Source organism: Rattus norvegicus, chromosome 10 (assembly GCF_021556685.1).
Source record: "Rattus norvegicus strain SHRSP/BbbUtx chromosome 10, alternate assembly SHRSP_T2T, whole genome shotgun sequence".
NCBI classification, from domain to species: Eukaryota; Metazoa; Chordata; class Mammalia; order Rodentia; family Muridae; genus Rattus; species Rattus norvegicus.
Genome location: NC_141543.1, coordinates 12,971,016 through 12,985,052, shown reverse-complemented (window position 1 = coordinate 12,985,052; position 14,037 = coordinate 12,971,016). Strand labels below are relative to the sequence as shown.

At 48.1% G+C, this 14,037-nt stretch overlaps 1 protein-coding gene across 3 annotated transcripts in view; it reads left to right on the top strand.

Moving 5' to 3' along the window:
- The window catches only part of Abat (4-aminobutyrate aminotransferase), a 97,429-nt gene that overhangs the window by 69,461 nt on the left and 13,931 nt on the right, over window positions 1-14,037 (top strand). For all 3 annotated transcript variants that reach the window (XM_087574612.1, XM_087574613.1, NM_031003.2), the window contains 5 exon segments: window positions 7,052-7,132; window positions 8,451-8,543; window positions 9,405-9,467; window positions 10,117-10,180; window positions 11,894-12,042. In XM_087574612.1, the coding sequence (XP_087430738.1) occupies window positions 7,052-7,132; window positions 8,451-8,543; window positions 9,405-9,467; window positions 10,117-10,180; window positions 11,894-12,042 (450 nt within the window).

Genomic DNA, 14,037 nt, shown 5'->3' with positions numbered 1-14,037 from the left:
GTTTGGCTCCCGTGACGGTGAGCAAAGACTAACGAAAAACAGCTTGGAAGAAGAAAGTGTTTATTTGGCTTGAGGTTAAGGTTCATCGCTAACAGAGGTCAGGGCAGTGATGTGAGGCAGGAGCTAAAGCAGAGGCAGTGGAGGGTGTGGAGGGTGCGTTTTAAGCTTGCTCCTCATGGCTCGCTCAACCCAGGACCACCCGCGCAGGGCTGGCACCGCCCCCCTCGCATCAATCTTTAGGCAAGAGGATGTCCCACAGACACGCCCACAGGCTGGTCTGACAGAGCCAAGGCCTCAGCTGAGGCTCCCCCTTCCCAGATAAGTACAGGTTTGTGTCAAGCTGACAGCAACCACCCAGTTCAGCCTCGAATGGGCTTTCTCAGTCTCGGTTCTGATGGCGTTTAGATCCCGACCACTCCATGTTATGGGGGCCCCTCGTCATGGCAAAATGGGAATGAAGTCTTGTAAGTGCCGATATTTTGTCTGGTGGGTATAGCAACCTTGGTTGGGAAGCCCCACGATAGAAGAGCTAGGCTGAGCATGGTGGGACGACGTCAGAAGACCTGTGTCTGTCTTCAGTGTCCCTGCATGTTGTACTCAGTGAATCTGTCCACGAAGTCTCTTGCTGCCCACGGTTGTCCTTTTAAGCATCCTTTTTACATGCCATTTTCCTGAGGTCGGGGTGTCACTCGCTTGTCAAAGTGCCCGCTATGCAGGAAGCCCTGAGTTCTATCCACACCGCTTAGTGAAACCAGTGATGGTGGTGAATATCAGTAATCCCAGTTCCCGAGAAGTGGAGGCAGGAAGATCAGAAGTTCAAGGGCACCCTGGGCTATATAATGAGTTTGAGACTAGAATGGTTTACATGAGATTCTATCTAAACAATTAAATAATAATAATAATAATAATAAATAGACATTTTACTTTCCTGTTTGTTCTACTACCACACAGTTTTGATCCTGTTATATATTCATTTTCAATTACTATACTAACAGATGGTCACAAATTTAATTAGTACCTGAGAGCTACGAATAGTGGCACATGCCTATAATCCAAGCACCCTGGGAGCTGAGGCAGGAGAGGATCAGGAGTTTCCGTTCATCCTCATCTGTATAGCAAGTTTGAAGCCGGCCTAGGCTGCATGAGACCCTGTGTCAGGACAACAGTGGATTCAGAGCAATGCCAGCGGGTGGCCTCTGCTTCAGGCCGGGGGGGGGGGGGGGGGGGGGGGGGGGGGGCTCTGTTGAGCCTAGCTGTGGGCTCTGCTCCTTGGGACCGGCTTCCCGGCCTCCCTGTTGGAGGCGCTCCTGTGTGCCTGAAGCTCCGTCAGCCTCTTGGCAGACTCCTTCCCTCTTGGTCCTTAAAGCCTGCATCACACTGGCAGTAGACGTCTTCTCCTCTTCCGCTTCTGCTCCTGTGGTCATACTGGGCCCAAAGGAAATAGAGAACCATCTTCCAAGCGAGCCCATCAGGAGCCATTGTGGCAGCTTCCTGGTGACATAGACGTTGTCCTGGGGGCAGCAGGCGGACCTGGGATGCTATGGTTGCTCTCGCCATGTGGATATGCTGCACGGGCACCACAATGAATCTGCTCTGTATGACAGGATATGCTTCACTTCCCACTGAGAAAGTACAAATAGTAACAGGGATCTGAACAGGTCACCCTCAGCTATATGATGTTATGAGGGCTACGATTTCTTCCATCCAAATGAGACAGACCCTGCCACTCTGTCCTAAAAGACAATAGGACCCCTCCTCTTCTCTGTCTCATGAGTGGACTCTTTATTATGTCTTATTACTTTTCTCAAAAAATCATGAGGACTTCCATCCTCATTCATCCTCTTGTGGGCAGGAGACTGTCCCTTCCGGTGGTTTCATGGCATTGCCTATATGAATAAGTGGCAACCAGCTTGTCTACTCTCCTGAGGATAGTTCCACTTTGGGACTCTCGGGAAGATGGCTGCTATAGACAATGGAGCCCATATCCACCAGGGGCTTCCCCTGTGTTCTTTCTACCGGATGTAGAGACAGCAACAGAACTGTGGCCATGCCAGGTGTCCATGTTCTGTTTCTGCAGATCCTGCCAGTTGAAAACTTACTGTCTTGATTTCCTTTCCTACTGACATTGGGGTGGGGGTGGGGTCTCCATCTCTTCATGTCCTGTCTGACACTTAGTGTGTGTGGGTTTCCGTGTGACTCAGAGGAGGATATCTTGTCTTCTCTTGATGGGAAATTTGATCCTTAGTGGAAATGGAGGGTGGTGGTTTGGAGCCCTGACCCGATCAAGAGCTGAACTCCACTCTGACCTGTACTGGGGGTGTAGCCTTTGGAAGAGCACTTGCCTGGCATGCTCGAAGCCCTAAGTTTGAGTCCCTAGCACTGTGTAAACTGGGCATGGCTATGCATGACTCTAATTCCAGCCCTCGGGAGGTAAATGCAACGATACCAGAAGTTTCAGGCCATCCTTGGCTATATAACAAGTTCAAGGTTAGCCTGGGCTACAAAAGACCCTGTTTTTTTAAAAAAAAAGTGTGTGAGTGTGTGTGTGTGTGTGTGTGTGTGTGTGTGTGTGTGTGTGTGTGTGTGTGTGTTAAATTCTTTTAAACTCAGACTTGGAGATCTCCTGAAAGAGATCAGTGGGCATGAGAGGAGCTGCCCGCTTAGGAGAGACCAGAGGACAGTCTTGCCTCCGATTAATCGAGCACAATGCATAGGGCATCCTGAAAAGGTGGCCAACGAAGCCAGAGGCACAGGGGATGTGTTTACGCTCAAAGTCGCTTTGTTTTAAAACTTGTGCAGATCCCAGATGCCTTGGCAGCTGGTGCTGAACAAATGTGTCAACAAACATGTCACACATATTTGCAGTGTCAGCCGCCTGCAGAGGCAGTCTTCCCAGTCACACTTGATGTCAAGGCCTGAGGACGCTGACTCTTGCAACAACACCTCCCTGTTCACCTTGCCTGTCTCCCCACATACCCAGCCAAGGGCTGGTCCCCACTGAGGGACATGGCTGGTCTTGCTAGCCAGCTTGCTATGGGACTCATCTTCCAGCCAGTCTTTTGAGGCTGCATTTGCTTGGCTTCTGGTCATCCTGCTTGCCCAAGTATGCTTGCCCATCTCCCCCACCCCACACCTGCCGTGTCATCAACCCTCTTGGGCCACAGTAGCACCACTGTGAACCACAGCCTGCTGACTTCAGGTCAGTGTAGAAACGGATACTGTCTAACTGCATCCATCTGGGTTCCAGCTCTAATGTCTCTGGGGCCATCTCAGTGCATTTCCCCTACACTGTGCACTGTGTATTTGGCCTTGCCTGGGAATGGTCACACTGCCATGAGAAATGGCTGTAGTCTGACTTTCCCATACCTGGGATGGATGCACACAGTGGGCCAAGTAAGACACTCACCCATCTGAGACTTCCAGACTGTTGTATCATACCTCAGGAGCCCTGTACTCTGTCTATGCCTTCTCTCCTGAAGGCTCTCTGTCAGTACCTGGCAAGACATGCCCACGTTGGCAGATGAAGACCCTGAAGTTCAGAGATGTTGAGTGATTTGCCTAAGGTTACACAGCCAAGGACAGTCCTCCCTAACCTAGTGGAAACCTGTCCTTAGTTGTCTCTGCGGCCGCATGTCCCAGATGTCTTCTGTTCCTAATGTCACGCTTTGTCGAGCAAGAACACCGCCCCCACATCTTTTCTGGGCCCAGATAGGCAATCAAGCTGCCAGCCTGCCTGTCTGTCTCTCTCCGGAGGCCTTTCCCCCTCCGCCCATGGCAGCAGTTTGCTCCTAGCCTGGTCTCGTCATGTTTCTGACTTCTCACGGACCTCGTGAGCACGTCAGAACCAGAAGGAAATGCTTTTTTAAGGCCCCTGCCCACACAGCAAGGTCTTCAGCTCTGTCAAGCAAATGTGTACCCGGCATTTCTAAGCAGAGGTCCCTGGAGTGCCTAGCCCAGAATGCTATCAGAAGCCAGCAACCCCGCACTGGAGGTATGTCTTATGTCTTGGGACAAATTGCCTGGCCTCTCTGGTCCTTAGCAGTGAAGAAAGTTCAACGTTCATATTTCTCATCCTTCCTGCCCCTTCCGTGTCTCCTAGGCACACCAGGGAGGAATCACTGAGCAGGGAAAGCAGCAGAAGTATGAATCTGCCCTGCTTTCTACTGGCCCAAGCCACACCCCAAGCCACCAGGAGAACAAGTGGCTGCTAGGGCCTCCTGTCCTGTGTCTCCCACAGTGTAGCAACGACACCATTCAGATTTGCACTGAGCTTATCATGTCCAAAAGACGCGAGTGTCCAAGATGCCCCCATGTTGCAGGGAGTTTCCACTTGTCTGCTTTGGTTCATTTGTCTGTTTTTGAGAAAGGGTCTCCTGTGATCTAGACTGGCCCTGACCTCCCTGTGTAGCCAAAGATAGCCTTGAGTTTCTGAGACTCCTGCCTCCACTTACCAAGTGCTTGCAATTGCTGCCCACCGCACTAGGTTTCTGCCTTGCTGGAAATGGAACCCAGGGCTTTGTGCATAGCAGGTGAGCACTCTACCAACAAAGAGAGATCCTCAGCCTGGGACTCTGTGTGCACCAGGCTGGCCTTGAACTTGAACTTGATAGGAAGCTACACCACACCCTGCCAGATCCCTACTTTTTATAACAAACGTTCCTATCCACAGCAGGAGAGAACTTTTTGATTTACAAACTGCAAAGATGGTTCCTGTCTCCTTTCTCCAGCTGCTCCTGAAGTTAAGGCCACTTCCCTCTCTATCTTTTTTTTTTTTTTTTTCTTTTTTTCGGAGCTGGGGACCGAACCCAGGGCCTTGCGCTTGCTAGGCAAGCGCTCTACCGCTGAGCTAAATCCCCAACCAAGGCCACTTCCCAAATGATGCAAGTTAACTCAGATCAGGGCCAAGCCACAGGCTTCGCTTGGAACTCGCCAGTCTTCCTCTGCTTTCCTTTTGTGATGTGGCCTAGAATCCAAGCCAAGGTGCCTAGTTGCATTTGGTGTGATCCCTTTCATAGCCCACCACGTCCCTGTCACTTACCTGCTAACAGCCTCCGTTGTGACCTCCCCCATCCCTGCTGGTGCTGGTGTGGGTGAATCCCCAGGGCTGCTTTGTTCTCAGTCCACTGCAGATGTGGTTGGTCATTAGCATGAGGGCCAACTCCAGCACCAGGACAAGGAAGGGATTTGGGCTCCAGGTCAACCTCTAGTTGTATCCTAGGCTTCCCTTTCTGTGTGCCCAGAGCGCCTCTCTTGAAAACCTGAACTATTCTGAATTTACTGTCTTTCCACAGTATGCTGCTAACCCCAGCCCAAAACTCTAGCTCAGTGGTTCCCGACTTCCCTAATCCTTTAATACATAGAGTTCCTCATGCTGTGGTGACCCCAACCATAAGATTATTTTCCTAGCTACTTCCTAACTGTACTTTTGCTACTGTTACGAATCATAATGTAAATATATGTGCTTTCTGATGGTCATATGCGACCCATAGGTTGGGAACCACTGTTCAACTGCTCATCTGACCAGTCACAAGTTATCTTAAGGTTGTGGAAAGGCCTGTCCAGTGCCTACCAGGAAGTAGGTGACCAGATACGCCATGCTTCCGCCCTGGTCTCTCTGTTGCATGCTGTCTGGGATCATCTCCTCCTGGTGGGATGAGGCAAAGAGGAAGGTCCTGGGTAGGAAGTCGTTACCTCTTAGAGTGTTCCTGAAACTCCTGTGAGCAAAGACAGGCGCAACTCCTTCTCTCTGTTTTAAAGATAAAATTGTTGAGGCTTCATTTTAAGTGGTTATTTATGCTTAATAACTTTTAACTCTGATTTCCTTGGGGATTTTTGAAACAGGATCTCATGTAGCCAGGCCTTGAATTCAGTTTGTAGGTGGGGATCACCTTGAACTCCTGATCCTCCTTCCTCTACCTCTCCAGTTCTGGGATCACAGATGCGTGCCAGCACACCCAATCTATGTGGAGCTGTGGATGGAGCCCAGAGCTTCCTCCGTGCTAGGCAAACACTACAACCTGAGCTTTGGCTCCAGACCCTGGAGGTATATTAATACGGGATTTTACTCTTAAAGGCACCTGCCTCTCTTCGGGGCTTGCAATATTGTCCCGCACCCAGAGGCTGTTTGAAGCTACATTTTTTTTTTTTATTAGAACCAGAAAGTCAGTGCACTTGTCCTGCTTCTTTGGAAATGTGTTTGTGCTGTCTCCCCAGCCCGAGTTCCAGCCCAGCAGCCACAGGGCAGGGCAGACTCATCTTTGAACAGACTGATCCCTTCCCAGAACCCCTCACTTCTCCGCATGAGGAGTGAACAGCATCAGTTTAGCATTGACTCTCACTGTTGATTTCCTTGTAGAGGGAATTAATTCTCTGAACCCATATCCATCAAAATAGAGCTGAGGGGGATAGATGTTCGTGGTGTTCTGGCTTTTTTTCTCTACCTAATTAGCCAGCTCTACCAACACACCTCCATTCTAATTAGAAGTCCCACAAGTGCGTGTGTGAGTGTGAGTGTGAGTGTGAGTGAGTGTGGGTGCGCATGCATGTACCCATGCACCCCAGCATGTGTGGAGGTCAGAGGGCAACCTCAGATGTCAGTTCCTGGCTTCTGTCTTGCTTGTGACATAGACTCCCCACTGTGCACTCCAGGTTGCCTAGCCTGAGCTTCTTAGGATACTCCTGTCTCTGTCTCCCATCTTGACTGGGGTCACCGGGGTTATAGATACTCTCATATCTGACTATACACACCACCACGCTTTACATGCGTTCTGGGGCTCTGAACTCAGCCCTTCACATTTACAAGGTGCTTCACCCGCCATGCCAGCGCTCCAGCCCCTGCTTTTTTTTTTTTTTTTTTTTAAATTAAGGTAAACTAGTGCATTCCAGCAGGCCAGCTGTGCTATGTGGCAGCTTAAACCACTAAGATAACACCAGTGAGCCTACAGTGCCTCGCAGAGCCTTTTCGATGTCTCCACCATGTGAAGATACCATGCGGGAGAGGGCCTGGGTCGGATGCCAAGAACTGACCCGTCTGCCTGCTGTTCTCTTACAGAGCACTTTCATCAACAGACCTGCCCTGGGCATCCTGCCTCCAGAGAACTTTGTGGACAAGCTCCGGGAGTCCTTGATGTCGGTGAGTTTGGAGGATGACTCCTCCCATGTTGGTAGTCCCACTCACCGCCACTGGCTTCCAGCCTGTCTGTCTGTCCTCAGAGGTAGCCCAGGCAGGCAGGAAAGGGTGAGATCCATAGCCAGCTAGGATGGGTGGGCAGGTGGCAGCCGCTGCTGTTGCTGTCTGGCTACATCAGACAGTCGAGGGAGGGAGGGAGGGAGGGAGGAAGAAGGAAGGAAGGAAGAAAAGAAGCAGGGTTGGGGATTTAGCTCAGTGGTAGAGCGCTTGCCTAGCAAGCACAAGGCCCTGGGTTCAGTCCTCAGCTCCGGAAAAAAAAAAAAAAAAGGAAGCAAGGAAGGAAAATGTTTTGAAATAAGGATATGAGACAGCCTTGTCAAAATGACCAATTTATTACTTGGTTCTTTCATACATAACATGTGTGTGTGTCTGTGTCTGTGTCTGCGTGTATATATAAACAGGGTCTCATGTAGACCAGAATGGCCTCAAATGCATGGCCTATGTAGCCCAGGATAACCTCAAGCTCTCTACGGGAATAGCTTTTAACTAATCTTTTTATTGCAGGAGTGTGCCACCACACCTATTTTGTGCAGGGCTGGGACTCTGAACCCAGGCCATGTGCCTGCTAGGCAAGTGTTCTACGAGCTGAGCCTCATCTCCAGCCCTCGAGATTTTTAATTTGTCTTTTGATGAAAAGCAGGGGTTTTGTGTGCAGGACAAAGGGCATCATTGGGGAAATGGGTACTTGTCCTGTGACGAGAATGAGGGGTGTGGTCCTCCTTGGACTCCCCTTCAGTTCTTCTTGCCATAGGAACTAAAGTCACTGAGGACCTCAGCTTATGGTCCTGGAAGTGCAGGTGTCCCAGGAGACACAGAGGGGACTGCTGTTTACATGCACACACACATACACACACACACATACACACACACAGACAGACATACACACACATACACACACATACACACACATACACACACACAGACAGACACACAGACAGACATACACACACATACACACACACACACACACACACACACACCTTTATTTAAATTTGAGAGCCTCACCGTGTGGCCCCAGCTAATGCTGAGATGAACAGGTTTAACATCACATTGGCCTGGGCTCCGCTGGCCTTCTTTCCTCTCTACTGACCTCAAAGCTCTTCCTGGGCTTCTCCACCCTGGAAAAATCTGAGCCCACTCTTCCGACCTACTGTTTCTGGTGCATTCCTGGTTCCCTCCCTGCCTCCCTCAGCCCTCCCTGGAAGATTCTGCTCCAGGAATAGAAAGAGAGCGAATCACTCACAGTGGATTCCCTCTACAGGTGGCGCCCAAAGGCATGTGTCAGCTCATCACGATGGCCTGCGGGTCCTGCTCCAATGAGAATGCATTCAAGACCATCTTCATGTGGTACCGGGTGAGCTGTGGCACAGGAGCACCCACACTGTCACCCTCCCTTCCCCCAGAGTGTTCAACTCGGATGTAATCTAGAGAGCCTGGTTGGAGCTTTCCAGCATCCCAGTATGTCAGGCACAGAAGACTTAGGTTCCGTGTCAACGCCGTTTTATTACCGGAGCTATTAGGATAGAGCCTGACAAGTCAGCTTAGCCAGCAATTAAATAGTTGAAAACAAACCATGGGGATCTATTCAATGTGGCCATATTGGGAAGAGGGACAAATAAAAAGGTCTACACATACCACAGTCTGTCTCCCAGGGCTGGATGTGAGACTTTGGCTTAAATAGAAGAGCAGAGATCTATGTAACTAGGCAGTCCTGGTCAGGGTGTAGTCTCCCCCTGCCACTGTCTCAGCTCCAATCTCTCCTCTAAATCCTGACAATTTGTAAATCCATCTCAAGGAGACAAGTTCCCCTTCCAATTGCCTCTTGGACGTCAGCCCTTTTTTCTCACATTTTGAGACCCTGGGGGGTTGGAGGAATCTCAGTTTCTTGGGGGTTGACTGTCTCAATAGCCAGGCAGCCAAATCTCTTCATGCCTGACAGAAGGAGTATAGTCTCGATTTTTCCCGCTGTAAGTTGTCCCATGTAAACAAACCCTGTGTGTGGCTGATAAAATATTAACACATCAGGTAGCAGCACTTGCATTATTTCATTGCAAGCTCAATTAGTGTCATGTGTCTGCTTAGGCTTGTCAAGATGGAGAACATTAAGTCAGCTCTTAGGAAATACTCTAGCTGTGTGGATTAAGTCTCACTTGGAGGGGAGGGATGCCTCTTATAGCCCAGCCTGTCTCTGATCTACTCTGTTCTGTTTTGGCAGAGTAAAGAACGAGGTCAGAGAGGTTTCTCCAAAGAGGAGCTGGAGACTTGCATGGTTAACCAGGTAGGTGTCGAGCTGGAGAGGTGACTCCACAAAGGTGCTTAGTTCAAGCTTCATAGCCTGAGTTTAATTCTGGAAACACACACTCACACACACACACACACACACACACACACACACACACACACACACATACACTCACACATATATACCCACACACTCACACATACATACACACACTCATACACACACACATGTACATATAAACATACACTCACACATATACTCACGCACATACACACACACTCACACATACACATACACACACTCATACACACACTCACACACACATACACTCACACACATATACACACACACTCACACATACATACACACACTCACACACACACATGTACATATAAACATACACTCACACATATACTCACACACATACACACACACTCACACATACACATACACACACTCATACACACACTCACACACTCATACATATACTCACACACATACACACCCTCACTCACACACACTCACAAATACACACATACATTCACACACACACAAACATACACATACTCCCACACATACTCCCACATACTCACACACACACACACACACACACACACACACACACACACACACACTCCCCTGTGCTCATCATGGTGACTAATACCTACCTTTTTTTCCATTCTAGAGTCCTGGATGCCCAGACTACAGCATCCTCTCCTTCATGGGTGCTTTCCACGGGAGGACCATGGGTAAGGAAAGAGCAGTATGGTCCCAAATCACCACAGATGCTAATGAGCAGGGACAGAAGTTGAATCTTTAAGCTGCCTTGTATCTAGAAGTCAGTGTTAAAAGTGTGTGTGTGCGCACATGCATGTGTGTATGAGTGTGTATATGTGTGTGTATGAGTGTGCATGTGCACACACACCCCTTCTCCCCACCTCTCTCTAGCTAGCATGTTTTACAGGGAGTAAGAACAGAGGTATTGGGGCTGGGGATTTGGCTCAGTGGTAGAGCGCTTACCTAGGAAGCACAAGGCCCTAGGTTCGGTCCCCAGCTCCGAAAAAAAGAACCAAAAAAAAAAAAAAAAAAAAAAAGAACAGAGGTATCAATCATTCTGAAGTTCAGCCTCGCCCTCTGATCAGGGGTCAGCCTCCTCTTTGAGATGCTCGTATTTGTTTATACCTCCTTATCTCCCCCTCACTCTTATCCCTCCCTGTGCAGCAGCATTCATATTTCTCAAGCCTGCTGAGCCTCACTGTCCTCCCAATGCACCACCTAGGCCAAAGGTTAACTCAGAACAAACTGTTAGCAGTGTACACAGCAGGCTATTGCATTGTGGACACTTGGGACTGAAATGACTCAATGGGTAAAGCGCCTGGCACCAAATTTGTTGCCTTGAATTTGATCTTCAGAACCTACGGCGGATGGTACTCCCGTAAGTTGCCATATTGCCCTCTATGCACACTCTGGCACATCTATGCATGTAAATAGATAGACACATGATAGATAGATAGATAGATAGATAGATAGATAGATAGATAGATAGATAGATAGATAGATGTCCTTAAAACTGGGGACTCAGTGGTTAAGAGCACTTGTTGCTCTTGCAGAGGACCTGGATTCGGTTCCCAGCACCCACATGACAGTTCATCACCATCCATGACTCCAGGTCCAGGGAATTGACCTTCTCCAGCACGCAGTACATGCAACACACACACACACACACACACACACACACACACACACACACACACACATATATATATATATATAAAAGTTTTGGAAAAAGCGTGCCTGTAGATTCCTTTCTACAATATGGAACACAAATATACTCTTCACTATAGAATATAAAGGGATAGAAAGATGGCTCAGAGGTTGAGAGTGCCTGAAACTCTCCAGGGGACCTAAGTTTTGATCTCCAGCATCCATGTCAGGTGCCTCACAACCACACGCAAGCTCAGGTCCCGGAGGTACTGTGTCCTTTCCTGGCCTCCCCAGGCATTACACTCACATGACATAGAGTCACACAGACGTGTGTATACACATTGATAAAATAAAAACAATAGTACAGAATATTAAAACGCCCCGTCTGCCCTTCCTACAGGGAAGACGTGTGTAGACTTGTAACCCAATTAGTTACATCAATTCCCTACAGAGAGGGAGAAATTATGCCTATGTGCAAATGTGGATTATGACTTAGCAATGAGAGAAACTTTCCAAGGCCATTTAATGACAGAACAAGGATTTGAACCATTATCTCTCCTCAGGGTTTAATTTTTAATAAATCATAAAACAAATGCTTATGCACATGCAAACACACACACACACACACACACACACACACACACACCATCCAAGGGTTCTACATGCACAGGGCTGCAAAACTCATCATACCCTGTTTAAGGACATTGTATGCTACTGACTCAAGCCAAGTATCTGCTTTTCTGTTTTGCTGGGCTCAGGTTGCTTAGCGACCACACACTCCAAAGCAATTCACAAGATTGACATCCCTTCCTTTGACTGGCCCATTGCTCCATTCCCACGGCTGAAATATCCCCTGGAGGAGTTTGTGACGGACAATCAGCAAGAGGAGGCCCGCTGTCTAGAAGAGGTAACCTGGGTCCCCCACAGCGTCCTTCCACTATCTCTGTTTCTCTCAGTATCCTGAGTCTGAGCCCAGAAGATGACACATGTAGGAAATGGGTGGTGCTCCCCCTGGAGACCTGTGAGGGAAGAGATGAGAGGCATTGTTCTTTGGTTGTTTGTTTGGTTTTTAGATTTATTTATTTATGTGTGTATATGAATACACTGTAGCTGTCTTCAGACACACCAGAAGAGGGCATCAGATCCCATTACAGATGGTTGTGAGCCACCATGTGGTTGCTGGGAATTGAACTCAGGACCTCTGAAAGGCAGTCAGTGCTCTTAACCGCTGAGCCATCTCTCCAGCCCCCAAGAGGCATTGTTTTACTACCTAACATTTATCCCCCACATCTGGTATCAATTTCTTACCATTTCTTTAAGGACAAATATTTTACTACCTAGTGTTCATCCCCCACTTCTGGTTCCAATTTCTCACCACTTCTTTGGGGACATCTTTAAGTGACTTTGAAATAAGGGATATTATTTCAGATAATATGGGTGTCTGGTAGGAGAAAGGCTCCATGGTCTGGTTCTGTGGTTGGCTCTCTTTCCCTGAGTTCTGGAGCTTCTTTCCATTCCCTGGGTTGTCAGTCTAGAAAGAATGAGGGCTTGCAATCATTCGCCTCCACAGCTCTTTCTCCAGAAACAGCCCCCTTCAATCTGTCTCATACAGGAAATGGAGTAGTATAGGAAGAGTTTTATGGCTGGACCAACAATGACTGTATTTTCTATATCGGATTATTATTAGATTTCGTCTTCAGCATTCACCATTTCAGTCAATAATAAATCAGTAAATTAAACACCTCCCAGGACTAAGCAGCATGCTGAGTGGTAAGCATTTAACAGTAAATGGAAGAGACAAGACCATGGGTCAGGGCCACATCAGTAACTATAGATTTCTTAGTTACCACAGCTTTAAAAGTCAACAGAGGGGGTTGGGGATTTAGCTCAGTGGTAGAGCGCTTGCCTAGCAAGCACAAGGCCCTGGGTTCGGCAGCTCCGAAAAAAAGAAAATAAATAAATAAATAAAAGTCAACAGAGGACTAGGGTAGAGCAAGGTTAGGAGAGTCCTGGGCACCACATAAAATCAAATATGGTGGTACATGCACATAATCCCAGCACTTAGGAGGATCAGAAATTTGAGCACGTTCTCACCTACATAGTGAATTCAAGGCCATCCTGGACTATATGAGACCCTGTCTTAATAAGTAAATAGAAATCAATGAAATTTACTTTGACAGCATCTTTAGTTTGTTTCTTGAGATACAGAGTCTTGGATTCTAGCCTAAATTGTCCTGGAACTTTCTGTTTTAAAAAGGCTGACTTTCTACACAGAAATTCTTGTGCCTCAACCACTCCACTTCTGGGAGAGGAGTCCAGGAGTGAGGACACAGCATTTTATTGAACCTAATATATCCAAAATATGACCTCAACACAAAATTAATGTACTTTAAGGTAGTAGTGAGATTGTTCTTCATACTAAACCCTTGGAGCGCAGTGTTAGTTTTGCATAAAGACTACTTGAGTGTGGGGTTTGGCCTTTTTTTTTTTTTTCGGAGCTGGGGACCGAACCCAGGGCCTTGTGCTCGCTAGGCAAGCGCTCTACCGCTGAGCTAAATCCCCAACCCCGGGTTTGGCCTTTTTAAAACACCTATTAAACAATTAATGGCCTATCATGATAATATTCATCATCTATAAGATAACACCCGGGTCAGAACAAGACTTCAAGAAACACCACCATTTGGGAATGGTTGAGGACATTTCTTATATCACATCACATCAGAGTTCTTGGGTCAGGTGTTTAGTTCAGTGTTTTATGACTCAGTGCACCATCCCCCAGCCAGGGATGTCTCTTCACCCTGGGCCATCTTCCCCAGTCAGCATTCGTGTTCTGCCCACACGGTCCCCAAGCCCACAACACAGCCACGATAGGGCCGCTTTCCATGCAGATAGGTCTTGCCAC